The 27,381-nt window shown below is 40.4% G+C and overlaps 1 protein-coding gene across 4 annotated transcripts in view; it reads right to left on the bottom strand.

The window, feature by feature from the left end:
• Window positions 1-27,167, bottom strand: part of SSH2 (slingshot protein phosphatase 2) — a 232,356-nt gene extending 205,189 nt beyond the window's left edge. For all 4 annotated transcript variants that reach the window (XM_063450018.1, XM_063450019.1, XM_063450021.1 and 1 more), the window contains exon 1: window positions 26,955-27,167. In XM_063450018.1, coding sequence (XP_063306088.1) covers window positions 26,955-27,017 — 63 coding nt within the window. In that variant the 5' untranslated portion in view covers window positions 27,018-27,167. The remainder of the gene's footprint in view (window positions 1-26,954) is intronic.
• Window positions 27,168-27,381: the final 214 nt, after the last annotated feature.

Raw genomic sequence — 27,381 nt, 5'->3', positions numbered from 1 at the left:
TACATAAAGTCACATTTACACATAGCACACAGACATTTCACTTATCCCCAGATAGCTGGGATCTGCACGCACAAAACTACAGAATAGCGCGCAGATCCTACTCACACAGTACAATTGCCATGGAGCTAAAGTCTTTCCCATAGTCTTTCATTATATGAATAGGCTCCATGGTATGGCTATCTGGGGTATCACATTCCCATAAAGTCTGGTCCATAGTCCAAAGGCAAGAGGCGGGCAATCAGCCCCCTCCAAGGACACGTGGCGAGGTCGGTTTCGCCACACTTCTCCCCTTTACCCCCCAGACTAACAGGGTACTTGACCTCCTGCCGGTCAGTGCCCTTGTTAGTCCAGCAGCCCACCCACAAGACAGAAACAGCAGAGCAGCCCACCCACAATAAACCGTTACTACACCTGGGTGAGGGAGAATCTTGTCCAGGTTCAGGTGCCTCACCACGGCTGTGTGGGGGACTGGTAGGCTGCCTTGGTAGGTTGCTGAGGGGGCAGAGACCAGCGGTACTCTGTCCTGTTGCCAGCACTACCACGGGAGTAGTCTGGTTGGAGCCTGGTTGCTGGAGACCGACTGTCTCCCCTTTAAATACACCGCTCTGCTGCTGGAGACCGACTGTCTCCCCTTGAGTTACACCGCTCTGCCGCTGGAGACCGACTGTCTCCCCTTGAGTTACACAGCTCTGCTGCTGGAGACCGACTGTCTCCCCTTTAGTTACACAGCTCTGCTGCTGGAGACAGACCGTCTCCCCTTTGGCTAAACAGCCCTGTTGTGGGGGGGCAGGACCGACCGTCCCTACCCCCTGTGCTGGAAGTGCAGAGACCACGGTCCCATCTGCACAGGTGTGGGGCTTACAGTCTCCCCCTGGTACATTAAGCTGCCGCTGGGGAGAGGTGGTAACCAGCTCCTCTCCCATTAGAACACTCTGCCGCTGGGGAATGGAGACTGGGCTCTCTATTACCTGTACATTAATGATCCGCCGCTGGGGAGAGGTGGTAACAATCTCCTCTCCCATACATACTTTCCGCCTTTGTGGAGGGAGACCGACTGTCTCTCCTCCCAATACAGTGCCCTGCTGCTGGGGAAAGGAGACTGGGCTCCCTATTCCCTGCACATCAATGATCCGCTGCTGGGGAGAGGTGGTAGCAAGCTCCTCTCCCATACATACTTTCCGCCTTTGTGGAGGGAGACTGACTGTCTCTCCTCCCAATACATTGTCCTGCTGCTGGGGGGGGAGGTCGATGCTCTCCACTTTCTGTAACTCCAGCTCTAGTTGGGGATCTGGGCCGGTTGCCCAGCATCCCTGTAGGGCCGGTGGAGAGATCTCGGTCCCATCTCCACCTGCCTGCAGGGGGTCCTCCCAGGACCAGTCTATGAGGTCCTCTACCTCGGGTACCTCTGGTTGCTGTTGGGGAGGGAGACCGGTTGTCTCTTCCTCCAATAACCCATTCTGCCGCTGAGGAGTGAGACCGACTGTCTCCCCTCCCTGTAAAACATACTGCCGCTGGGGATCTGGGCCGGGTGCCCAGCATCCCTGTAGGGCCGGTAGAGAGACCTCGGTCCCATCTCCACCGGCCACTTCGGTTTCTTCCTCGTCCCACTCTACCTGTGGCTGGAGTTTCTCCCAACGTGCCCACTGGCCTTCCCTCAACGCCCTGTGTTGTAGGTTCCGGGTCACCATGTCCCACACGAACCGCACGTATTTCTCCTCTGGATTGGGTCCGTAAAACTTCAGGCGCAACCCTACCATCGTGCCAAACTCTAGTACGGAGTAGCTATACGCCATGCTTGCTGTAGCCACTGCTGGTTCCATTATGTTGCTGAAGATAGGGACGCTGCACAACTCCACACGTTACCGGTGTCTCTGAGCTGCTTCTCCTCGCACTAGGACGCCATCCCACCGCTTGCCACCAATGTAACGGATCGCCTGGCACCCCGACTGGGTACCTCCATTGAAAGATGCTCCTAGCGCTTCCAGAGGACTCCAAGCACTCCACCAGACACCATAAGCACCACAGGCTGCAGCTATCTCCCTTCAGAACGAAGCAGGAACAAGCTCTTACAAGAGCTCAGTGATTATAGCAAGGGAATATGCCTAGCATAGCAATCCCTTGTAGCAGATTCCCCCAATAAGACACAGGACTCAAGTTGAGGGTAAAACAGGAACTCTGGACTGGCTCATCCAGCCTGGCTTTTATTTCCAACTCACACATACAGGCCACACCCAGGGGGAGGCATAAAAGAACCAATGACATAGATGTTACCTCCCACACATCCCCTCCCCTTAGTGTGACACATAATCCCATTATGCATACAGTGTAAAATATACTTTTACACAACTTTCATAACTTTAAAACCATACATCACATTCACATAAAAATACATATCCACAATCAATCCATTCAGGGGAACAACATATTAAAAAATGGCATGAATCCGAACAGGGGTTCAAAAGATACTAAAAGTATCTTTTGTTCCTTTCTGGCTGGCAGAAAAACATCCCCACAATGCACCCTGGTTTCCTCCCTTCTGCCCTGGAGTTAATTGGAGAAGTAATCCAATTACCCAGGACTAAAGCCAGACTCCATTAACCACATGGTTGCAAAACAACATAAAACACTTTAAAATACATAAAGTCACATTTACACATAGCACACAGACATTTCACTTATCCCCAGATAGCTGGGATCTGCACGCACAAAACTACAGAATAGCGCGCAGATCCTACTCACACAGTACAATTGCCATGGAGCTAAAGTCTTTCCCATAGTCTTTCATTATATGAATAGGCTCCATGGTATGGCTATCTGGGGTATCACATTCCCATAAAGTCTGGTCCATAGTCCAAAGGCAAGAGGCGGGCAATCAGCCCCCTCCAAGGACACGTGGCGAGGTCGGTTTCGCCACACTCCTAAATGGCATAGAATTGAGCAGTGAGACTTCCGGGGCATGAGCTATACACCAAAGCTGCTTCATTAAGCCAACGTTGTTTTGGTGACTACAGTGTCCCTTTAATCCAGGCAAGTGAGGATGAAGAAGGAGAGTTCAGATTCAGTGGTTAGGAAGGCCACCATTAGTAAACCATAGTCCGTGCATGAACTTTGTTTTAAAGATACAGAATAAAACTAAACATAATTCTTGGTCGTCAGGATAGGATCCTGACAACCATTTGGCAGCTTGTTTAAAAAGAATTCCTGGGGCACGCTGCTCCTATAATTGTCCTACCGAGTCAGGTATGGTTACAAGTAACTGAGTTAAACCTACTTACTGCAGCAGTTCTGACAGACGCTGACGTTAATATGTAAACAGGGGTAATCTAGGAATACCCCATCTATAAGGAATGTTCTTAAAACAAATCATTTGCAGTAAGACCACAGGGATCTATGCCAAGTAAGAGCAAGATCCGGATATATAGAGAGCCTTCAAACTTAAAAAGGGTTTTTTCCTTAACAGTAGAAAGAGAACGAGACCTTACCTCCGGCAGTACCATTAGGTCGGTAATCGCAGAAGCTGCCTTTGGGTAGGCAGGACATGCCTTCTAACCATACTGATTTTGACCGTTTAGGTGGAAGCAAGGCTGTAAAGAACCTACCGTACGTCAAAAATACCTGTAATTTTAATGTTGTAGTATCTTTGCTGATTCTCTAAGGTGTCTACTAAGAAGACTTGCCGGAACCTGCTGAAGTTCAGCCAGTTTCTGCTACCCTGATGGCAGTATAGTATTAAGAGAGCTAGTAGACGCCTTGAACTAGTGTAATCCTGAAACTAGTAAAGGCCTCTACTAATGTAATCCTGTGTTAACACCTTCAGTAGTAGCCTTAAATTGGGAGAGATCCATGGCAATGTTGGAATTCAAATCTGCAGCATACTTTTGAGTAGTCCATTCCTAAATCGGTTCCAGACCTCCAAAAGAGTTTGGGTTTGTACAAAGTTTGTACAAGACAAACCTCACCACCAGGGTCAATGGAGAAGCAGGTTGCCAATATCCAAGCTAATAGAAGCTCAGTCAACTAAGGTACACTCTCACAAAAGCAAGGTTTACAAGGGATTTTGGTGCTCTCTTTTAGTGACAAAACACAGAACTCTGAGAAAGTGTATGTGATCTGATCCAATGTATACTGCGCTCCACGGCCGCAACGTTTAGTAACCCATTCTACAGATAATCTCTGATAAAAATTTTTACAAATAAGGAGCAAATTGGGACAAATGATAACCTAAGCCAATGTCTACCTAGTTTTTTTTTACTTATATAGTGGTAATCTGTACTTCTCTTCGTAAAGAAGAAAAATATTTCATGTTTCTGCAGAAAACAGCATATTGGATCAGGTTACTTTGATCAGAAACATTTCCACAAGATTGAATTTGTTTGAAGGTTCTATTTTTTTTCACTTCATGCATTCAAGCTCCCTCCCCCTACCAAACACACATTTGAATCACGAGTCTTTAAGGTTTGTGACAAGATTTATAGCAAAACTAAACATTAGAAAATGAAGATATAATTAGTGGTGAATATTTTATGTATGTGCAGCTCATAAACACACAAGACAATGGCACCAGTCGATGTCTGTGCTCGATTTTAAACATGCCTTTAGCTATAATAAACTAAACACAAAGTTAAAGCAATGTGAACAATTTTCCATGGACAATGAGCAAAAGCCGTTTCCAACCAGGAGTACTGGGCGCATACGAGACAATCTGAAACATACAATCCTATTGCTAGGATTTCATTTCTGTTAAATGGATGTCACCCCAAGGATGTTTACCACAAGGTTACTTTCAAGCAGCAAGCAGGTATACATTCAATCTAGATAATAATTATATATATATATATATATTATATTTTTATTTTTATTTTTTTTTAAATGTATTTTATTTAAAAAGATACACTTAACTAGAAAGCAACGTCCTCCCTCCTTTTGGAGAAGCTTTTCAAATTATTTTATAATTTTTTTGGATAAACTTTTACAATCATTTTGTCAAACTATTAAAATAGTAGACATTTGAAAAAGCTTATCCAACAAGATTGAATGGAGGCCATGGTTCTTAGAAGTGGACAACGCAAAGGAACATGCAGATACCATGTCCACCAACTACACACATCCACGGCATTACAAAACAAAAACCCTCTAATGACATTTAAACTATACATTTGCCAGCAACATGGTTAACTCAAGGCATAGGTAGAGTGTTATACATTTTAGTTTAGAGAACTAGTAAATCATAATGTATTTATCTCTATGCTTTTTTATGGTCTCTCAGTGTCTCTCAGAGGACTTTAGCCTATTGATCAAAGCCTAGTGAAGCCATTGTGGCAGGAATACAGGGAGCTTCACAAATATTGAGTGTATGCTCTCAATGCATGTCCTATTAAAGTTGCTTTTAGCAATGAATCCATACAGCACACTACACACACAAAAACATTACGCTTTATAATACAAAAAATAACCATGTTTCAGGAACCCATACAAAATGGCAGCAAGACATAGTTTGACTACATGGTGTCAAACTAAAATAACATTGAACACTTGGGAAATTGATCAAATCCAGAGGTTGCACAGGTATGTTGTGTCAATGGTCCGTTATAGGGAAAAGAGGGAAGGGGGTGTAAAGAAAAAAATATAAAATGGAAAAAATACAGTAAAAAAGTTGTATAATACCATGGTGTGAATGAAATTATTTTAGAACAAACACTACAAAGGATGTCACTTGGGGTTAATCCTGACCCGCTCGTAGTGCGAAGACTGAAAAACATAGCAACCTGCAAAGAGCTGATAGTAACTTCATGACTATTTCATGGATTTGCTAATCTAGCAGAGAAAGGAGATAAGCCATGAGAAGTTCTAAATAGAGGATTTGTGATTATAAAGCTGAAAATCCCCAATGGTTTATTCTTCACAATATTAGAATGTTTAAGACTGTGTGCAGCAAAGGCAGGTTCTTAAAAAAAATATCAATAAATTTAAAAAACAAAAAAGGCAAAAGAACAGGCCAGTATTTACAGTGGCCTTGTTAAAGTGACAGTAGATGTACATTTAACGTAATTGACATAAGAAAAAAAAAAAAATTATATTTAAGTGCAAAAACAGCATGTGTTGGCCATGATCCGAACATGTACTATTGTAGATACATCATGATTTGTGTACACTCAGTGCCAGGCTGAAGACTTATGGTATCAGCATGTACCACTGCCAATCAGAGAGGAACGGTCTGGGAAGTGGCAGTCAAGTTTACTGGCGCAGTAAGGGAATTTGGCTTTCCAATAAAATCTGCATATAAGGGAAATTAGGTAAGGATTTATAAAAGAATCACCTAATAATCTGCATTTTCTTTGGAATATTTCTTTGTTCTGACATATCTTTAAAATTGTTAAGAGTACATAAACAAACAAAAACTGCAACACACTTCAGAGTACTTTTTATGACACTAATGAAGTGGAACAGATTTTAAAACCTACCAAAAAGACAAAAGGCAGAGCGAGAGCAGGCGAAATAGGATTTTGGTAAAATATTGGTTACTGGTTATGGGAAACGACAAAAAGACACATCAGAACCTTATTCTTCCACTGAACAGAGAGCAAAAAAAATAAATAAATAAATAAATAAATAAATAAATAAATAGTGTCAACCCAATGAGTTGGATCTAAGGTGCCCTTGGATCTTGCTGGTCAATAAATTCCATTTACCCGGCAACTTAAAAAGCAACAAAATTTATTTATTTCTGCCTTTTACTGTCTAAAAGGAACACTGATAGTGTTAAGAATACAAGCACGTTTTCCCAACGCCTTAATTTTACTCTACCTGTGTTGGTGTCCACCACCTCCAGTGAGGATTTTAACCCGTTAAGGAGCGCGGACGTACGGCAAATGTGATCGCTTCCAGCCGCTCTAAGGGTATTGCAGCGATGCCTCGATGTCGAGGCATCCTGCATTACCTCTCCTGAATGCCGGGCTGCTGAGTGATCGCTCCCCAGGAGCAAACACTTCCGGGTTGCCCCACATGGCGCCCGGCAGTGAAGCAGGGCATCGGAAGCCATCGGGCAGGCTTCCGATGCTCTGCCTGTGTGCCGAGTGCCCGGAGGGGTCGAAGCACTCAATGAAGACTTAAGTAAATCACCAATTTTTTATTTATTTTTTTAATTTAGCATAGATTGGTGGTAAAATGGTTGCATTAAGAGAGAGTCAAAATACCACAAGTTTAATACCTTAGGTTGTCTTTAAAAAAATATATACTTGTAAAGGGTTATTCAGGGATTCCTGACAGATATCAGTGTTACAATATAACTTTCATTAATTTTGGGGGAAAAAAATTTGGAAATAGCAAAGTGCTACTTGTACGTATTGCCCTATAACTTGCAAATAAAAGCTAAGAACAGGTTAACATTGGGTATTTCTAAACTCAGGACAAAATGTAGAACCTATTTAGCATGGATGTTTTTTGGCGGTTGTAGATGCGTAACAGATTTTGAGGGTCAAAGTTAGAAAAGGTGTGTTTTACAAAAAATGATATATAATTTTTTTATAGTAAATTATATGATATGATGGTATCTTTCGAAAGACCATTTAATGGCGAGAAAAACTCTATATAATATGTGTGGGTACAGTAAATGAGTAAGAGGAAAATTACAGCTAAACACTAACAGCAGAAATCTAAAAACAGCCCTGGTCCTTAACAGTAAGAAAACTGAAAAACAGTCTAGTCACTAGGGGGTTAAAGGCGAGTATTACTTACCTCTACTCGATCACAGTACTAGTCTGTCTCCGGCGCCTCCCAAGATTCCTGTAGGGAAGCATTGGAAGGCTAGTGTGTATGTGCAGGTAATCGCTGTGCTGCACCAAATACAATCCTGCTCTAAGAAGAGCATTTGATTGAGAACGTAGAATGACTATTTTCAAAGGTAAGCTGCCCTAGTGGTTGTCAGGAATATGTGTGCTTAAGGGTACACTGTAGGCACCCAGACCACTTCAGCTCATTGGAGTGGTCTGGATGCAATGTCCCATGTCCCTTAACCCTACAGTGGTAACCCTTAACCCTCAAATTGCAATAATTACCTTGCAGGGTTAACTCCACCTCTAGTGGCTGTCTTCCTAAATTGAAACGGACCCCGCATGAGGACTTCCAGCGTCAGATTTTTTTTCTCCATAAGAAAGCATTGAATAACGCTTTCCTATGGGGAAATCCTAATGCGAGCGCGACCATTGCCACACATGCGCACTAGGTCTCCCCCGCCAGCTGATGGTGGGGGAGGAGCGTGGGTGGAGCCAGACCCAACGCAGAGGGACATTGGTGCTCAATTCAGGTACGTTTTAACCCCTTCAGCTCCATGGGAGGGGGGCACTGAAGGATTCTATAGTGCCAGGAAAACAGCTTTGCTTTCCTGGCACTATAGAATCCCTTTAACCCATTTTTTACAATATGTTTTACATTGCAGGGTTAAAACAAAAAAAAAAAATCCACTGCACACAGGCCACTTCATTGAGAAGGTATAGGTGCCTTTAGTGATCTTTTAAGATATATGTGTCATTGTGTCCTGTTCATGCCATCTCCATGCTTGATTGTGAATAATTCATTCTGAAAGAAAGGATTTTTAAAAAACAAATTTTTTTTACAATCATACCAATAGACTCTCTGAGCTATTATGTATCGGCTTTTCACCAGAGCAAGAATTTCACTGCAGTAGCAGTGACAGACTCAATCTCCCTTACCCATTTCCCTTGATAATCATCACATGCTCTTTGGCTGAGGCACACCGATTTAAATAATGAACAGTCCACGCTTGATCAGCTGTCAGGAGTCATAGGCACAATCAGAGTAACTGCATGAATCTAGATACTCGTCTCTATTAATGCAGGAAGCAACAGTCATTTTATCCAATGTGTCTAAGGAGCAAAAGGTTATATAAAAGTGTAATGCTACTTAAAAACTGGTCTTGGTCGTGTTTTTTTTTTTTTTTTTACACCATCTTTGAATTAAATGAAATCAGGAACTGAACTCAAGGGGAATATATCCAACCAGGAATCATCATGGCTTGAGTCCCCAGCTCCATGATCTGTAAATCAATGTTTATAGCAGTCAAAACCACCTCCATTACTGAAAAACTATTTTAAGACTAAGCTAAAATAGTCATGGTACTACTAAACTCTAAAAAAGACGATATTTCCAAATCAGCAGTTTTTTGCTAAAATTTAGAGAGTTAGAGGTTTTGATTTATTACAATCTGGTGGTTAGTGAATAAACCCCTGTAAGTTTAAGTGTGGCTCTTATTAAAAAGAGAACTTCAAGTGAGCATTCCTGAGATACAAGAGTCTCTTAATATATAATCAGTCTACAGAGAAGGCTCATGTGCTCTCACATGCTCATATCATAAGGTTCCAGTCTGATCAGACTCAGAGTGCTTTCCATTCCTTGAACCCAGAGGCATCCACATCCAAATATGCATTACACATTTTCACCAAAATGAAGTGGAGAAGTATTAAGAGAAGGCCATTTTCAAACACAAACTAGATATCCTTTCTTTTGTACTTTATAGACTTATTATAGCATCCACATCATATAAAGAATTCTCAGCACAGTTGGCCACGTCCACCCATCTGTAATGTAACAAATCCTCCGGTAAATATTGTACCCAATGGTGAATGGTTTTGCTGTGTACTTTGTCTGCTCAAGATGTCTAAAAGGGACTTTTTTCAATGAAATTCAATATTTATCAGAATTTTTTTTTAAAGAAGTGAATTCAAGTCAGAAAGCTGGTTTTATTCACTAAACAATGAATTGCATTCAAATGAAATCTGAATGTCCAAAGTCGCAGAAAAAGTAGGTGCACAGGAGGGAAAAAATTGACAAATAGAAGAGAAGCTTCAATTTGGAATTCATCCATTTAATCTAATTCATTATATATATATATATTTTTTTTTTAATCTTAGAGATATGCCCAACAGTTTTCCTTCATTGCTTAAAATTATGGAACATTCCTGTATAATTATAAAGCACCATTAACTATACCTGTAATTCAGAACCAAGACAGGCTCTAGGTCAGGCACTCTCTCTTTTTTGAGATCATCCTCCTTGATGATTTGGGTTTCTAATCAATTCTGCGCTTCTAAGAGACGTTATGGGGATCTACACCACTTGCACAGCAATCGCTGAGGTTTTGCCAATCTGGTAGTCCTCATAGAAAAATACTGAATCAAATGCTTCTCTACAAGAAGCACTGGACATGTTCAGCATCATCATGCTCTGCATGATGACAACAAAGGCCTCGGATTTATTTTTCTCTAAGAAACAGCATTATTTTCCATCGTCGTAGACAAATCGACAGCATCTATGCAGTACAGGGAGATGCTGTGCTTTTGGTACTTAGAGTATTCTTTGAATTTCTGTCATTTGCAGTAAAGACATTGTTTGCAGCTTCTGCAGTGAGCTCTCACCAAACCAGGATGCGACTAAGCCAATCACGATGCTCACAACATTTTACAATCCCAGAGCAAATCCACTTCATCGGTTTGTGCATTCATTATAAAATAATTTTTTATTGTTGCAACTTACAAAGATAAGGAAAAAAAAAATAAAGAATTAAAAAAATCTGGCACTGCAGCTGTTGAACACTACTTTCCCCATGATGCTCAGCATGCCATACGGCTTGCAGGGCATAGCATTGTAGGAACAGCTACAGGGCTTTCAGATTAACTCCTAAGAAGATGGTCTCTCAGTGTCCTTGAGAGGGTTTAACAATGATGTTGGCCATCAATTAATTGCAGTGTCCAAACTCCATACAGCACAGTAGACTTTGCAGGTAATTTGCTAATTATCCTAATGAAAGCTATATGCATTCATTTTCCACATAAAATCAAGTTTTCACAGGCTGCTGTAACGCACAGCGTTGTAACCAAGTGTTCATATATTAGTGTGTTTTCTTTAGTGACAGCACTCAGAAATCCATCATGGCTCTTTGTCCAGGATTATAATGGGCCAATCAGTCACTAAATGATTGATGATTCCTTCAAGTACTGCCATTTAGTGGCCACTTGGTGGAATGAACAAGTCCTCTGTATGCAGACTGCATTCACTTCTTTTCAAAGTAGCTCTGATAAGAAAACCAGGAGCTTGCATATCAATTACAGCGTTCTATACCTCAGAATCAGGAAAACCATAGGTTATCAGTGTCCGTCTAGAAAAAACACACACAAAAAAAAGACTAACGTTTCTAATGCTCTCTGTCGAAGCATAAAGCTGCATACAGGAAACATCTAAAACCACCTACATCACACCTTTGATGAGGTAAACTCATTTAATGTGTGAAACTGGCCAATATACTTTGTGGGTTATGCAGAGCGCCAGTCAGCAGTGATTTCAGTCATGAAAAGACATGAATGAAATTGCCATACAAGCTATTAGCTGTGCCTTTTCAGGAATGGCGCCAACTGCAGCCACAGTACCGACTGCCATAGAACGCTATGAGCGAGCAGTAGGGAGGTATGGTGAACATGTGCCTTTGTTAAATACTAACAAGGTTATTTACTAAAACATGAATTGTCAGGAATTCAAAGAGAAAGTCCATATTTAAGCTACAATAGCCAAACAGAGAATTACTGGTCTAAAATTTGAAGTACGCTGGCTTCCTTGAAGATAAGTATGGGAAGGAAAAATCTAAATGTTATTAAGTATTGACAATTTTCATAATGTGCTGCAGGAATAAGCAACAAAATGGGGGAGAGAGGTACAAGTGGATTCCATAGTTGTCTATCGCGATAGTTCCACTTTTCTTCCCCCATTTATTTTTTTATTTGTGTACAACACGTGAACAAATGATCATTCTAGCTCAGCTTGCTAGATAAAAGCTGTATATTCGAGGGGGCGGTGCTTAACGACTGAAGAGAACGGTCGCATGCTTGCTGAGCTCCAGACCACGACACGGGGAAAAACCCACTTTTAACCCCCTTAAAACGGGCCAAACCCACCCCAGGGTGACCCCAGCGCACAAGCAAGCCCAATGGGGCGAAAAAACAAAAAACAAACCCGAAAAGCCCACGAAGGGCATGAATATCGGCGAGCTATGGCGGCAGGCACGCGGCGCCTCAGGCTCCAATATGGCGTCTCTGCATGGCGGGTGCTCCGACTTCTATGCGGAGACGTCGGATGAAGGTGAAGGGGAACTTTCCCCGGGCCAGCCTCAGTCATCACCAGCTCGAACGCAAACCCCGCCACCTGCCATGGCCCCCACGCCGGTGAGCATGGAGGCCATCAGAGATCTTATGGCGGAACATCATAAAAAGATTTCGGTGGATGTCGCCTCGATCAGGGATACACTGCAGGGCCTAACTGGACGAATCGGGACCGTGGAAAACACCATGAACACCCAAACCAGCCAAATACAAACGCTGCAGCAGGAGGTTCAGGAGCTGAAACAGCTAGCTGGGCAGAATGTCCTACGATTTGCCGCGCTTGAAGACAAACGCCGCCTAAAGCACCTTAAGATCAGGGGCATTAGCGACAACATACCCGACGCTGAACTACCCCATGTTACTAGGCGGCTCCTTACGGCTCTACTAACCCCGAGAGTAGCCAAAGCGGTGACAATAGATGGAATATTTTCGAGTTCCAAAGCCCACTAGGGCCCCAGCCACAGCTATGAGAGATGTTGTCCTGCAGTTCCAGACCTACAAGGATAGAACCGCAGTCCTGGCAGCTACCAGAGATCAACCATCTTACCTTTTCGAGGATATGACTCACTTTCTACCCTGATCTCTCGGGAGCAACATTGGCCTGGAGGAAGTCCCTGCAACAACTGACATCCTTCCTGCGAGCACAACGCATCAGGTACCGCTGGGGCCCAGCTCATACCCTACTGGTCACCAAGGGCGACGCCACACTCACAGTGCGCTCCATGCAGGAGGCACCGGCGACACTGGGACAGCTGAGCCTCCCATCGGACTCACTGGCCCTACCAACACCAACGGACAGGCAAGCGAACCCACCGAATTGGAGCATGGCCAGCGCTGCAGAATTCATCCCCAGAAGATACGCCAGTGCACCTAAAGACACAGCCACCACCTGAAAATATCGGGACTATAACTCAATTTGCCGGGACATTACCCTAATATATTGAACCCACCTTGGACAGCTGCTCTCTGGCAAGCTAACACGCTGCTTTGCGGATGGCCGCACTCCTTTACCCACCGACAAATACACATCACACGTTAGCGTAAGGATTCACTATAGGTAGTCCTACAGTGCAGGTGCAGAGTTAACCCGTCGCATTCCCGACACTACACAGGCACTCCGAACTAGCCTACCCGCCCAGCAACCAGGAGCTGACATTTAGCCTTCATCTGGCTTCCCCCATGGGAACGCTGACCTCCATGCACATGACCATGAAGGGCCCTCCGGGGACCTCTCAACCTGACAACAAGCGGGTACCGCACACACACCCCAAGCAATGTAGTCACACTGCAGACACAGCAAATCACAGACACAACCCATAACACACCTGCTCAGAAGAGAACTCTACTCCACCTGCACTGAAGTAACCTGGCCTCCAATAACCCACTATAAATCACACAGTGCATACATCTGTCACCACCACAGCTGTGTTATCTATACTAACCAATAAGCATTAACCTTAGAATGTTACATTATTACTCTTTGATGTTCAATGTTAGACTACATAATGTAGCCTTGTTAATCTCTATGCAATCTTAAACATAACTGCATTTTGTTCCAGCATGTATTTTACCTAAAAAAAAAACAAATAATTGTGCACAGTATTTCCTATGCCATGATATCAGCTGGTGAAAATCGGTCTCATACCGCTGTTGTGGCGTAACAGACCTAACTGTCAATCCATGCATGAATAAAATAAAGAATAAAAAAATTAAAAATAAATGTAAAAAAAAAAAAAAAGCTGTATATTCATCATTTATAGCATTGGTGAAAAAATTGTAAAGTCCCCGGAGGACAACTATTGAAGGTCAGTGAGGATTTTATTTGCTAGTCTCTGTCATAAAGCATAGAGTATTTGAGACCATGTCAGACAACTAAATAACACACAATTTGCATCCCTAATAATACGATCAGTAATACAATCTCCCTATTGGTAATCAGATTAATAATTTTAGCCGTGTAAAAAAAAAACATTTTTAACCATGAGGAAACCAATTGGCACTTAAAACTTGTCAATGCTACAGAAATTAACAAATCGTATTTAAGTTAATAACTCTGTCTTATGATCACCTGTGCATATCACAACGGACACCAGCACAGTAATAATTGGCAAAATGAGGCGACAATCATGCTAACCCTAATTCACCAATGAGGCGACAATCATGCTAACCCTAGATCACCACCAACAGGTAAATTTAGGAGTAATGTTCAACACCAGATTTATTTAAAGGTAATACAGGTGCAACATCCAAAATAGCACCAAGAAAATTGTGGATAGCGAACTGCGTAGCACATGGGTTGCACACCAAGGACCTTTTTGGTAACAACTTTGTACATGAGAGAGCGCCAAGCAGCACATCTTTTCTGATGGCAAAACACAGCCCTATTTAGTGACATGTTAATTTGTGACAGAGTGCAGTTTCCTAATCAGTAGTATAAGAAGATATGGACTTTGCATTGAGTGACATGCTCATGTAAAATGTCATTAAGGAGTAAAAAGATCCAGTTTTACATGAAACTGATGTAACCAGTCGGCTGTTAGATTATCGGCTATAAAACAAGTTTCTCTGCACGGATAAGCCTTAATTGATGATAGGCGTAGAGCTTATTATTGATTAGTTTGTGAAAGTGGCAGTCAGCCAGTAACATTAGATTAGCTGGCAAGGTAAGAAATAGGAAAGATATGAAATACGTTAACTTTCCCTTAATGATCCATCTCTCCATTACGTGGGAGGGCAGGGGGGGTGCTTTCCAATAAATACGGTTTAATGTCACAGGTTATTTAAAAAAAAAAAAAAAACTTTTACTCATCCCTGATCCTTTTTGTTTGAAATGTTTGTTTGTCTGTTTGAAATGATGAACAGTAGTCAAGGCGAGAAAGGACAGTGGAATGGACCAACACCTTAGTCGCATCTGGCGTTAAGTAGGGGCGGATGCGCGCAATGTTTTTGAGATGGAAGTGGCAGGATTTGGCAATCGACTGAACATGAGGCTTTATACACACACACATATATATATATATATATATATACATACACACACACACACACACACACATATATATAAATTACATACATACACGCATATATCACACAAGGGCACAAGTCTAACTCAATGAGCCCTATGCCATCAAAACAGCATTGTTAACACTTTGCATGCACCAACATTTGTACAACAGCAGAGAGTGCTTTATTTGCATACAGTACTTACGATCACATGATGAAAAAGGAAGAACACACACACAAACACAAAACATTATTTACTATCATTTTTATTGCACTAGCGTACATAATGTCTATAAAATTATTCTTTATTGAGGTTTAACAGCTATACAAATATAGGTTAAAGGATACGGAAGAGTTATACACCAGAATCAAATGTTGCTTCTAGGAAACATCCCACGAAAATCTGTAGCCTGATATAATGCGCCACATGGCACCTAAACAGCACTAAGCATTTACCAACCGTATACAATTACACATAAAACGCACGATATTTATAATACCCATTACACACACACAACCCTAAATACATCTCACATTGTATGTTCAAGAGTGCGACCTATTAGCAGCATTACAATGGAAATATACCCTACTGCTTACACGTGGTCCAATCCAGCACTAGTGACTCATTTTTAGGATCTAGGCCCTCTCAATTCCTGATCAAAAAAAGTTGTGAATTAATGGCAAATAATACAATATCAGATTATCGCCAATCTACTCGTTTCAACTTGTTTTTTGTGGGAACGTTCAAAAAGCTTTGCTAATCAGGACGCACCAACAACGTACACAAGCAATATACTATCGTGACTATCCTCCTGAACATACATCAGAACAAGAGAAATCTTGATGTAGCCTTCCAGGAAAAACATTTTCTAAAATATAAAAACATGGCTACCTAGGTTTGATATTGGAAGGAACCCACAAACCACTCATTCCATTTCGCTCTGGTTTCTGAAATCGGAAATATATGGCCAGGCAGTGGATAAGGCTAGAAAGCCCCCAAATAAATAAATCTACAGCAAAGTTGATTTAATAAAATAGATTTCAGTAAGTTAGAAGTATACTTATGGAATATTTATAAGGTTCTATCCAGTATGATAAAATATTTATTTTTACTTTTTTTTTTTTTTTAAAGATGAAAGTGGAGTGGGGAAAAAAAAAAAGCAAGAAGATAAAACAATACAAGTTGTCCTGGCAAGTCCAACGTCTAACTACTCTGTGTACAAAAATGAAAATCCAGGCCCACAGCCAAAGGAACTACTGGCTGGCATGTCTCATGAATCATTCTTCCTTCTAGAGCAACTCATTTGGCTGCAAGCAGAGGAGTAATTAATGAACACGACTATAGTGACAGCTTTGCATGAGGCGTACACAATTAATGACTCAGCACAGTTATGACGTAGCTAATAGCATGCAATGAAATATAGATGATCTGCAAGTAATGGTTTCCATAATTTGGCGTGGCATTAATCACATAATACACTAAATGACAGGGCAGCAAATGCAATAAAGAAAATTATTCTAATTGTCTAATTGATTTTTTTTTTGGTTGAGGATTTTGTTCTCCCTACTTATATCTCTTTATCAACTCCAAAGATGAAACCGATAACCGCAAAGTAATAAAGCAGTACTCTCCAATTACTAGTATCCACCCGCACGTTAGAAATTGAGATAAGCCATTGTGTCATTTGAATCTAGTCCATTTTACAGACTCAATGCTGCAACAGGATGGGGAGAAAAATATTTAAAAAAAATAAAATAAAAAAATCAGGTATATAGATTGCAAACTGAAGGAGAACCTGCCTCGATTAGCAAATGACCGGTTAACAGTACACATGGGCCAGAACTCAAACAGGAAGAAAAAAAAAAAAGAAATAAAAAGACACCAGTGTAGCACATTACTATATACCAGATATACATACAGTAGTGAGTAAACAACCAATCTGGATTTTTAAAGATGCATCTCCCCCAAAAAACAAAACAAAAACATTTTTTAACCTTTGCAAAATCCGTCAACTACATTGTTGTTGCTGAAAAGGGAATATCAACAAAAAAGAAAATCTATCAAGTGCAAACTTTAAGCAAATACAGAGCTAGGTGCCTGCTTATTTATATACAATGTATGGTATGATCAAATATACTAAAATCGGACAAGTTCCACATTCCAGCAACTATCTACGAAGTGAAAAAGATGTGTAATTTGTCATGAATGACAAGGCTACTAACAAGACATCCCCAAATCCAACCCCGTTTCAGCCAGCTATTCAATCAGTGCTCCAGCAGTGACAAAAGAACATAGCGAGCGAGAATGAATCTATTCAGAAAATGATTATTCGGACGGGTTGAGAATCAATAAGTAATAGAAGATATAATAAGCGACATGCTTTTGAAACAAGTGAATCTATTACATTCTATTAAAATGATTACACCTGATGAGGCGAAAAACCTGCAATTATCAGACATAACAATAAGTCGAAGAGGCTACAGTCTGCAGCTCGGAACAAGGCAGCCTTCAGAACGAGCCTAGCCTGCTCAGACAGCACTGAATGATTATTGTGGTTACACAGGGATTCAAATGATATGTGAATAATTCAAGGCTATTCAATCGGTTGCCTGCACAATGACTGTACACAAAGATCATATACACAAAGTCAGTAACCATTTCACTGCCAGAGTGAGGAGTATGTTAAAAAGGAACACAGAATGGATAATATATCCAGGAAGGTCAACAAATAAATGACATGTCATTATAAATGGAGGAATGTGACAAGCATAATGTGTGTATAGAGCAAGTTTACACTTGTTGTAAATAACGTACATCAAGCAAGCAACTTGATATACAGACGATGAGTAAGCCAGGTTATAAATAGAAGTGATATCACAGGTCTAACATGAAGAACATACCTAATAACTACCTTGGCCTGAAATCTCCATGTATGGCTCAATCCACCTTCTGGTGGCAATGCCCAAGTATACTCCACCCATTTATACCCAGCACTACCCCCTTTCTCTGTGTGCACATTGGAAAGAACTAAAATATCTAAATATCCAGGGCAATGAGACATCTTTAGTATGGACCCACTGGCTTGAGCAGGTATGAGAGGGTTGTTAAAATATTTAACCAGAAAAGGTACATTTATCTTGTCGCAAGTTTCAAGCAGATCCTGGGGCCTGAATATTATTAACAGATTTAATGTAACTCATTTTATTCACTTCAGAAGGATAAAATGCCTTCTTTGATGCCAGGAATCAGACCTATGACTGAGATGCTAAAGCTTCCTTAACCACTTAGCTATCTATGTGGCAGAGTGGGTCAAGGTTCCCATAACAAAACCATTTTCTCTATTTTACTATAGTACATGTCATTTGAAATTACTTCCACCCTCATAACATGTCATTGAAAGTTAAGATGGCTTTGGAATCCATGCATATTACTTTGCTTTCCTAAATCTCAATTAGCCTGCATATTGGAATAGATCAATAGGATAGAACAATGGTCCGCTAATAAAAATTACAAAAGGTTCAATGCAGGTGATTGAAGGAACACTCAAAGCACCATGTAAGTTGTCAAACCTCATTGCACAGCCTCAGTTTTGCTCAGGGCAGGAACTTCTAAAAATTTAACTTAGTTTTTAAAGGAACACTACAGTGCTGGAATAGCAGTTTAGGTCCCCAGCCCCCCTTAGAGTGAAGTAAAAAGGTGTTTAAACTTACCTTTACTCCATTGCCACGGCTGGCCCCGCGTCCATGGTTGAGATCATCAGTCTTCATAATCTCAGCCAATCCAATGCTTTTCTTTAGGGAAGCATTAGGTGGTTACTGCACATGTGCTGTGCCAATCAGTATCTCCTCATAGAGATGCATTGAATCAATGCATCTCTATGGGTGGCATTCAGCCGTCTGAGTGACTGCCACTAAAGGTGTTAGTAGGCAGCAATGTAAACGTGGTCCTGTCTCTGAAAAGCCAGTGTTTACACTGAAAAACCTGCAGGGACAGGCTTTACGCAACAGACCGACTCCATTAAGCTGTAGTGGTTCTGGTGACTATAATGTCCTTTCAACTTATGAAAGTTGTTAGCTGAACTACAACTCACTGACACTCTGCTTCCTGATGAGATGCACATCAGATTCACTGGATGCGGGGCAGGTAAGTAGCTAGGAACAAAAAGGGGGTTGTGGGCAGAAACAGTGACAAGCAAGAATGCAGCATTATCGAATGGAGTGGTAGGGGGGATAAGGCCCTGTTATGATGTAAAATGCATTTTTATGAACAAACTAGAAAAAAATTGGGCATGCAAGAAATACAACTAATTATTAAGACCAAATATACAGTTAAATAAGGATTGAGTCTTTAAAAATAAAACAGAAAAAAAAGAGAGGTAATCAGATTCACTATGAAAGATCGACTGAAGGCAACCTTGAATGATCTTCAAAAAGATTATATTTTTATTAAATTATTTATATACTCACTTTTCTCCTCAAGGGAACTTAACCTCTATAGTGCGCACACGTAATTTACCAGATTGGTCTAAGAGCATCAAACTAGGTTATATGTATCTCTTGCTACTGAGAAAATGCTCCATACTCTTGCCCGGTTCACAGAAAAAAAAGGCAATGAGATTACCATGGAGCTATTCACTAAATAGAGAATTATGGAGAATTGACAATGGATATGTAGGAGAATATTGTGAACTGCAATTTTGATCTAAAATGTGGAATTCCAATATCCAATCTTGCAGTTCCAAATTTAGTGAAATGGGTCCAGTGACATGATGCAATTCCCCCATGAATATCCTAATTTTAAGCATTCCACACAGAGCTGATTTTTTGAGAAAGTAGAATAGTCCGCTCAGCTGTGCATCTAAGTTGTTTATCATTCCCGATCTGGCCCTGGGAAAATGCATGACATCCCAAAAACAGCATGGGTCTCGATTTAACTTACGGTAACTTGGGAATTGGGTGAAACATTTCTAGAGGCCATTGTTCATTGTCAAAAAAGATTATTTTACAGCTTTTATATAGCTGTCTTACCGAGAGCATGGTTTGAAATATAATACAATAATAACAAGCCATGCATTGGTTGTACAGAACTGAAAATGTAAATTTAAAAGCCATCGTACTTATGACAGTGACACATAAGAGGAGCTTCTTAAAGGGAACCTGTTATGACAGGTTCTCTAACAGAAATTACCCCCAAATGCATTGTATCTATTATATAATCATACAATGCATTCGATGTTAAAATTTGAGATATTACATCCCCTCCGATCCAACGCCATCATGTCCTCACCTTTGTGGTTATTACACTTCTGGTTTGCCTGCACTCCTCTTAATCTCTTCTGACCTTTGCAAAGCCCCTTTGCGACACCTAAAATGAGTCACTCTTTCTCTACACTCCGTACCATAGTAGGAGTTACCATAGCAACCAAGGTGCATGCTATGTTCGCAGAGCAGAAGGACCTCCTTTGGGTTGTCCCTTCTGCTTTCCTTGTCAAGCAATTCTTCGGCACAGTTTTAATGCCGAATAATTGAAAGATATTGGGAGAAAGACCTATTTTTCTTATTTTATTTTTTAAACAAGGTGTTTCTCACAACCTATACATTTTTTTAGCAAATCTGCTAGCACAAAGTATAGATTTTATAGAATTTTATGAAAGCTGAACTTAACGGGGCGAGAGAGATATACTGTATTGACCACAATGCTGTCAGACGTTATATATAGAACCGGAGAGAAAAAGAAAAGGGAAAAAAAAAATCCAACGTGGGAATTTTCCTTTATGAAAAAACATGCATTTATTTAGGATCCCAAGGGAGCAACAACACTACATTTTCCATTTCCCTCCTCCTCAATAACCTGCCTTTTTCTATCAAATCAAAAAGCAAGCACAAGAAGGTCTAAGGTCAAAAGGAAGAATGATAGTTCATTAATGTATTGCAGTTACACCACGACAGGATTTCAAAAAATGTCCTTGAAGACACAAACTGAAAAATAAATAATTGTTGCCAACCAAAAAAAAAAAAAAAAAAAAAAACTATTTTTGTAAAGGTTTAAAGCTTTCTGTTTGGTAGATCATGGAATAGAAGTATAATGCTTAAAAAGGAAATTACTAAAAAGGGACACTTTAGACACCATAACTTAATCAGATTGATCCAAGGACAACCATACTCAATGGCTGAACAATCCCAGCAAATGGGCACAGTCCTGTATTGGACCTGCTTTGCTCAGTAAAGACAACCGCCTTTAAAGGAAGAGGTCCAGATGTTGAGCAGATGCCCATTGAACCCAGGTAAACTGTTCTAAAACAATGGAGATATTAGGAAGTCCAATATTGCTTGAGAAATCTTTTATCTTGTTATTTATTAGCACGCCACACTCTTCCCCCCAGCTTTAACTCCATAAAACATGAAAGAAAAAAAAAAAAAAAGTTTAAAAAATAAGGTGTAGTGAACCCTGGCTAAAGAAAACATACAAAAACAAAGAATAATGTTTTACTACAGCTAACCTGGATCATCAGAGCTGTAAACAAAGACATTGTTTAACTATAAATAGATAACATGCTAATGCCAAAAAAATACTTCTTTAGTTTTATAAAAGGTTAGGTTCCTAACCATTAAAGTAATCAGTTACATTTCTCAGAGTAATTATATATATATATATATATATATATATATATATATATATATATATATATATATAATAAAAACACACACACTTAGAGAATCAGTCAATAAAATAAATCAGAACACAAGAACATTAATTGGCTTGGTTTAAAATATTGACAGATTGTATTTTTGCTAAATGGAAAACGTGTGATCACGCTATCTAGGGTACACAAATGCTCAGGAACTGGTAATCTAGCATAACATGATGTTCTACTTATCTATACAACCAGCTACAGAGGTAATTATTTTACTACATTCTGCACTATATCTCTGATGGCTAATGTTGGCAGTTTATCAAGATTTGGGATGTGAAAATTTCCCCATGTTGTACCATATTTCCATTTACAAAATATTGAGATATAGATAGAGATATATATATATATATATATATATATATATATATATATATATATAAATAATCACAGATCTTACTAGCATCTGATGCAGTACTGGAGATATTTTATTTATTTTACTACAAATCTAATCCCAGGATTTTTCAGAAGCATTGGTCTCTCTGAAGACATTTGTAGACAACAAGAAGCAGTCCTATAACACGTTATGTAGAATAAAAAAAAAATTTAAATGTAAGAATAAGAGTATATGTTTTACATTAATTTCATGGGAGATATAGCAGCTTTTAGACAAATCTTAAAGCAGGACAGATTATAAACAGATAAGCACTAGAGTTAAATGGGTATAAAAAAAAATACAGGCCATATATCTAACATTTTTACTGGTGCTATGATACAGACCCAGTGATGGGAAAGGTGAAAGATAAAGTGGTCATTAAGTACAGTTGTGCAAATATTTCACCAGTTAGGCCTTATTCAATCAGAAAGATGCTAATCTTGGTAGGAACAGCAAATAAGCAAGCCAGGTGAAGTAACTGTGTGGGGAGCAATTACACTCAAAAACAATGGATTCTAAATCAAACATATTTATTTTTATCTAGCAACCTTGTAGAACACCGAAAACAGAACTTTTCACAGATGGACACAAAGCAAATGTAACCAATAGCTGTAGGAAACTGAAATGCTAAACTCACTCATTAAAATATCCATTTTCACAGCATTGCACGCAGTATGCTTTTCTGCACCTAAAACGCTGTGACTAAAGAACAATTTCCTCCTCCCTAAGAAATCTGACTTCTCTACGGATTTAACTCCTCAACATGTAAACTGGTTTATAAATACCGACCAGTACAGTGGTGCTAACTTATTAATTATATGGCACCATCAGATTCCGTAGCCCTGTACAACTTATGAACATAAACCTCTTGAAAAATAAAGAAATAAGAATATATATATATATATATATATATATATATATATATATATATATATATATATATATTTATTTATTTTTTATTTTAAATCGCTCCTAGTTGTTCCAACTCTCAAACTGAAGTAATGGAAGTGGCACTCAGAGGACCACAGGTAAATAGTCAAACCATTCTGAAACAGTTTGCTAACTTAAAATGGGAGAGCGCCAGGGCAGTTATGGCACCATAACCACTGAAGCATTTTATTGTGTTATTATGCATGGTGTGTTCCTCTAAGATGATACAAGAACACCCCCACTGATTTTTATTTATTTTAACAATTTAGTAGATCTACTCCTAAAGAACACACACACACACACACACACACACACACCTTCTTGTGTCTTCTTTGGGGGTGTATGAAAAACCGTTTACAGCCTTTGTAAGCCCTCACCTATTTCCCCAGGGAAATACATCCATCAGAGGCCTCTGTACTAGAGGCTCATGCAATAGCTGCCTACCAATGCTTCTCACTGAGCTGTAACAGCTCAATGTGCAGAAGGAAAGGATGCACAGTCTAGCATGCTTGTCACTTCCATTAGCTCTGTGGAACCAATGGAAACAGAAGACAGCCTCTCTGAATCTCTGAGTGACAGCCAGGGAGGTGTTTCTGTCTTTACGCTCAAATGGTTTATGTGGCTGGAATGTTCATTAAAACATTACTATAGTGAGTGGTTATTATAACTTTAACACGTTCCTTTAATTTATTGCTGCAAGACAGAGATATTGATTATCACGTATTATGGCTTTTGCTGTCATTTTAACCAGACTATCATTAAATGAATCCAAATTAAGTTGAGAGGTCCTGCAAGCTCATATGCTATTCTGGATCAATTGTCAGGTAATACAAAGCATAACACAAACTTATAGACTGATTTACCACTAGAACGGTTATTTTACGTGTTCCCCAAAAAAGCAGATAAAGCAGGAATGTCAATAGCAGCTAAGAGTAAGTAAAAGTTGCAGAATATTTTAAATACTATACCAGCGCAATGCAAAAAGTGCAAATATGTCTATTATGTAAAATCATCAGCGTTGTTTACACTAAAAGGCATCAAGGAAGAAGCAAGTCAAAACAATTAGTCATATCAGATAGATTAAAGGGCCACACAAGGGCAGATTAGAATAAAGTAATATGATATTGTGCGGTGGAATTAAAGTGTCTGGAACTGCAGCCATTAATTGACATGCAACGATTTGATTAAATAGAAGTATGTTGATTAGTATTTATATACAATGATTGGCACGTTCCACATAATAAAGATATGTGCAAAGTCTCTTGTTCTCTCACTAGGCCTCAGATGCCACATGACAATTAGAAAGGCCGGGGAGGAGTCTCATCGTGTTCCTCTCTCCTGTCTCTACATATGTGCAATGAGATGTATAAAAGGATTAAACGTGAAGCAGTCACCATGGAAACAAATGGAATCAGAAGATCTATTCCTTTACATGATCACTGCTCCACTTTTAGAACTTTGCACCCACTTTTCTATTTGCGACTATTTAAATCTCCCCAATATATCTATTTTGTTAGAGTAATCCACATGGTTTACGTAACAGCAATGTTTAACAATTAACGTTAAAACAGCAGAATTAATTTGATGTGATATTGTGGACCAAACTTCTGGAATAAAAGGTAATCATGACATGTCACACATGTCATGTGTCCTTAAGGGGTTAACTCAGCACAGGCAATGTTAGGTGTAGCTGTTCAGTTTCATATTCTAAAGTACAGTTATTTAACAAAATATTTAAGACGAATACCCCTAAAATGCAATTCCACAACTTGTGACCTCAAATGAAGGTGTTTAAATGGAAAATAAACTATAGCATTGCAGGGACTGGACCGTTAAAGGGTTACTCCAACCACCATGACAACTTCTGTTTTTAAAAGTGGTCATGGAGAAGGATATCTGTATGTTCGGCATTTCTGCTTGAAATGCTGTAAATGCAGAGATATTTGCACTTTTATGCCAGGGGCTACTTACATCAATGGCACACTTGACTTGAAATCTGTGCAAAAACTACATCTGTTGTCAGCATGTACAGCTAAAATCCTGAAGAGCTTCTACCTTTGCCAAAGGGCTCAAATCATATATTTGCAAGGAGAAGGAAGCAGTGATGTCAAAGAAGGACTGGAAACCGGCATGGGGAGCTTTGCCTAGTGTTGATTTGCAGGTAAGTTTAAAACTTATTTTACAAGTGTATAAAACGGGGGAATGCCCAATAGTGCATTCTAAATACAAATAAAAAAAAAAAAATCCACTGGGGCAATATCTTGGCTCTTCAGCTTAAAAAGTTACATTCAAAAAGCTATAATCAACCATTAGATGAGTTAAAGCTTACACACATCCAAAAGATATATTGACTAAAGTGTCAATTGCTCTGAATTGAAATTGAATCTCTGTACTAGAAATATTCTTCATATCAGCTATGTTTCAGGGTTGGATATTCTGGACTAAAACATTACATTTACTTTATCCAGTGTTGTGATATCAATTGAGGAGATAAAAAAAATTAAAAAAAGAGACAGGATTCCGCTGGTCATTACTGGCAGTGTAAGTAAGTAAAATATATTCCAATGGCACCAAACAACTGATATTGATCATTCATAATATTCACAATGTATTCATGGCATAACACACCTGCAGAGCACGTTTTACTAACATTTGTCTGTAAGCGCTTAGCAAAAAAGCATAGTTATTGGCAAAATTACCTGTAGGTTTTAAAAAGTCATCTGTCTGTTTCAGACATATATTTACCAAGAGATGATGCAGTTAAAGAACAAAGAACCCCACAAACGTTAATTGTATAGAACACAATTTCTCTCCCTATAATATCATAGGAAAATACAGTACAGTGTTTTGCCAATATCTGAGCAAAATTAAAATGTTCATTATCAAGCAATACCTTGCTCAACTCCCTGGAACACACAGGTCAAAGGCAATGATTTAAAGATCAACCCACAGGTTTGAGAGAAGGGGATGCAGTTGGGGCAGGAATATCACAGAATCCAAAAACATTCAGCTTATTTACATATATGCGCTTTAACATTGTCCATTACAGTACATTAAAGTCCATCCTCTACTCGTTATTTATTATAACTGTAAAGGGTTAAATATGGATACATGACAGCCTTATTCTGGGGAAGGGTACAAAAAAAAATGGAAGTAAATCAATCATCACAGAATCCAAATGAAGGTGTCTGGTGACTGTATTCACCTTTACAACTTTGTTCCACTATTGATCCTTATACCTGCCCTCAATAAATAAATAAATTGCACATTTTAGCCAACCACAAAAAATAAATAAAGCTGCAGACAGTGTAGACCCCTGGGGAGACAGATATCACTGCTTGTGTCTTGAAGTCACACCCTGCCATGAAAATAAGACAGACAACTGCTCCCCAAGGGAGATGTGCTATAATTCCCGGCTTTCACCTCCAGCACTGGGCATGGCTCAGCCAGGCATATACCACATCCCAGCCCTGGTACCCAGGCCAGCTCCCCACCCCACCCCCCTGGTACCCAGCTCCCCACCCCCCTGGTACCCAGCTCAGTAACATTGCTCAGTGCTGGGGAGGGATGGGGTCTCACAGTGTTCCCTGTAGCCCCCCATGTCAGTGCAATGGGGATAGAACCATAGACTTAGAACACTGAGGTTCCAGCAGCAGGAGCCGCGCATGCGCAGCCCGGCGCCGGTGGACACCTCTCAGAGCAGGAAGACCTGGCTATAGCAGACAATAGGGAGACGGACCATCACCACTGACACCATCACCACTGCCGCCAGCATCAGCTATCACTCACCGACACGCAGGGGCTGGAGGTGGTGCTGGGGGTGGGGGATCTCTGCACCGTTACCAGAGCCATCTAGAAGGAGCTGTGTGGCATTATCCTCCCAGGGAGCCGGAGGGCTGCGGCTGGCTCCCCCACGGGCTCGGAGTCGGGGGGCGGTGATGGAGTCCGGGAGGAGTAGGAGGAGGAAGCCGCGGGTAACACAGTGAGGGCAGCAGCGGCAGCAGGAGCGCTGTATGTATGTGTGTGTGTATGTGTGTGTGTGTGTATATACTGCACTGCGCATGCGCAAAGCTGTCAGCCGTCACCAGGCCACGCCCTCTCCCGCACCCCTTCACTGCCGGGCCGGCCTGAGCATCCTCCAGCACCCAGGGACATAGTGCTGGCTGCAGGCAGGGTAAACATGGCGGGGGGTGGGGGTATAGGTACAGGGGATGGA

Source organism: Pelobates fuscus, chromosome 1 (assembly GCF_036172605.1).
Source record: "Pelobates fuscus isolate aPelFus1 chromosome 1, aPelFus1.pri, whole genome shotgun sequence".
Classification (NCBI taxonomy): domain Eukaryota; kingdom Metazoa; phylum Chordata; class Amphibia; order Anura; family Pelobatidae; genus Pelobates; species Pelobates fuscus.
This window is presented reverse-complemented; position numbering and strand designations above follow the sequence as displayed.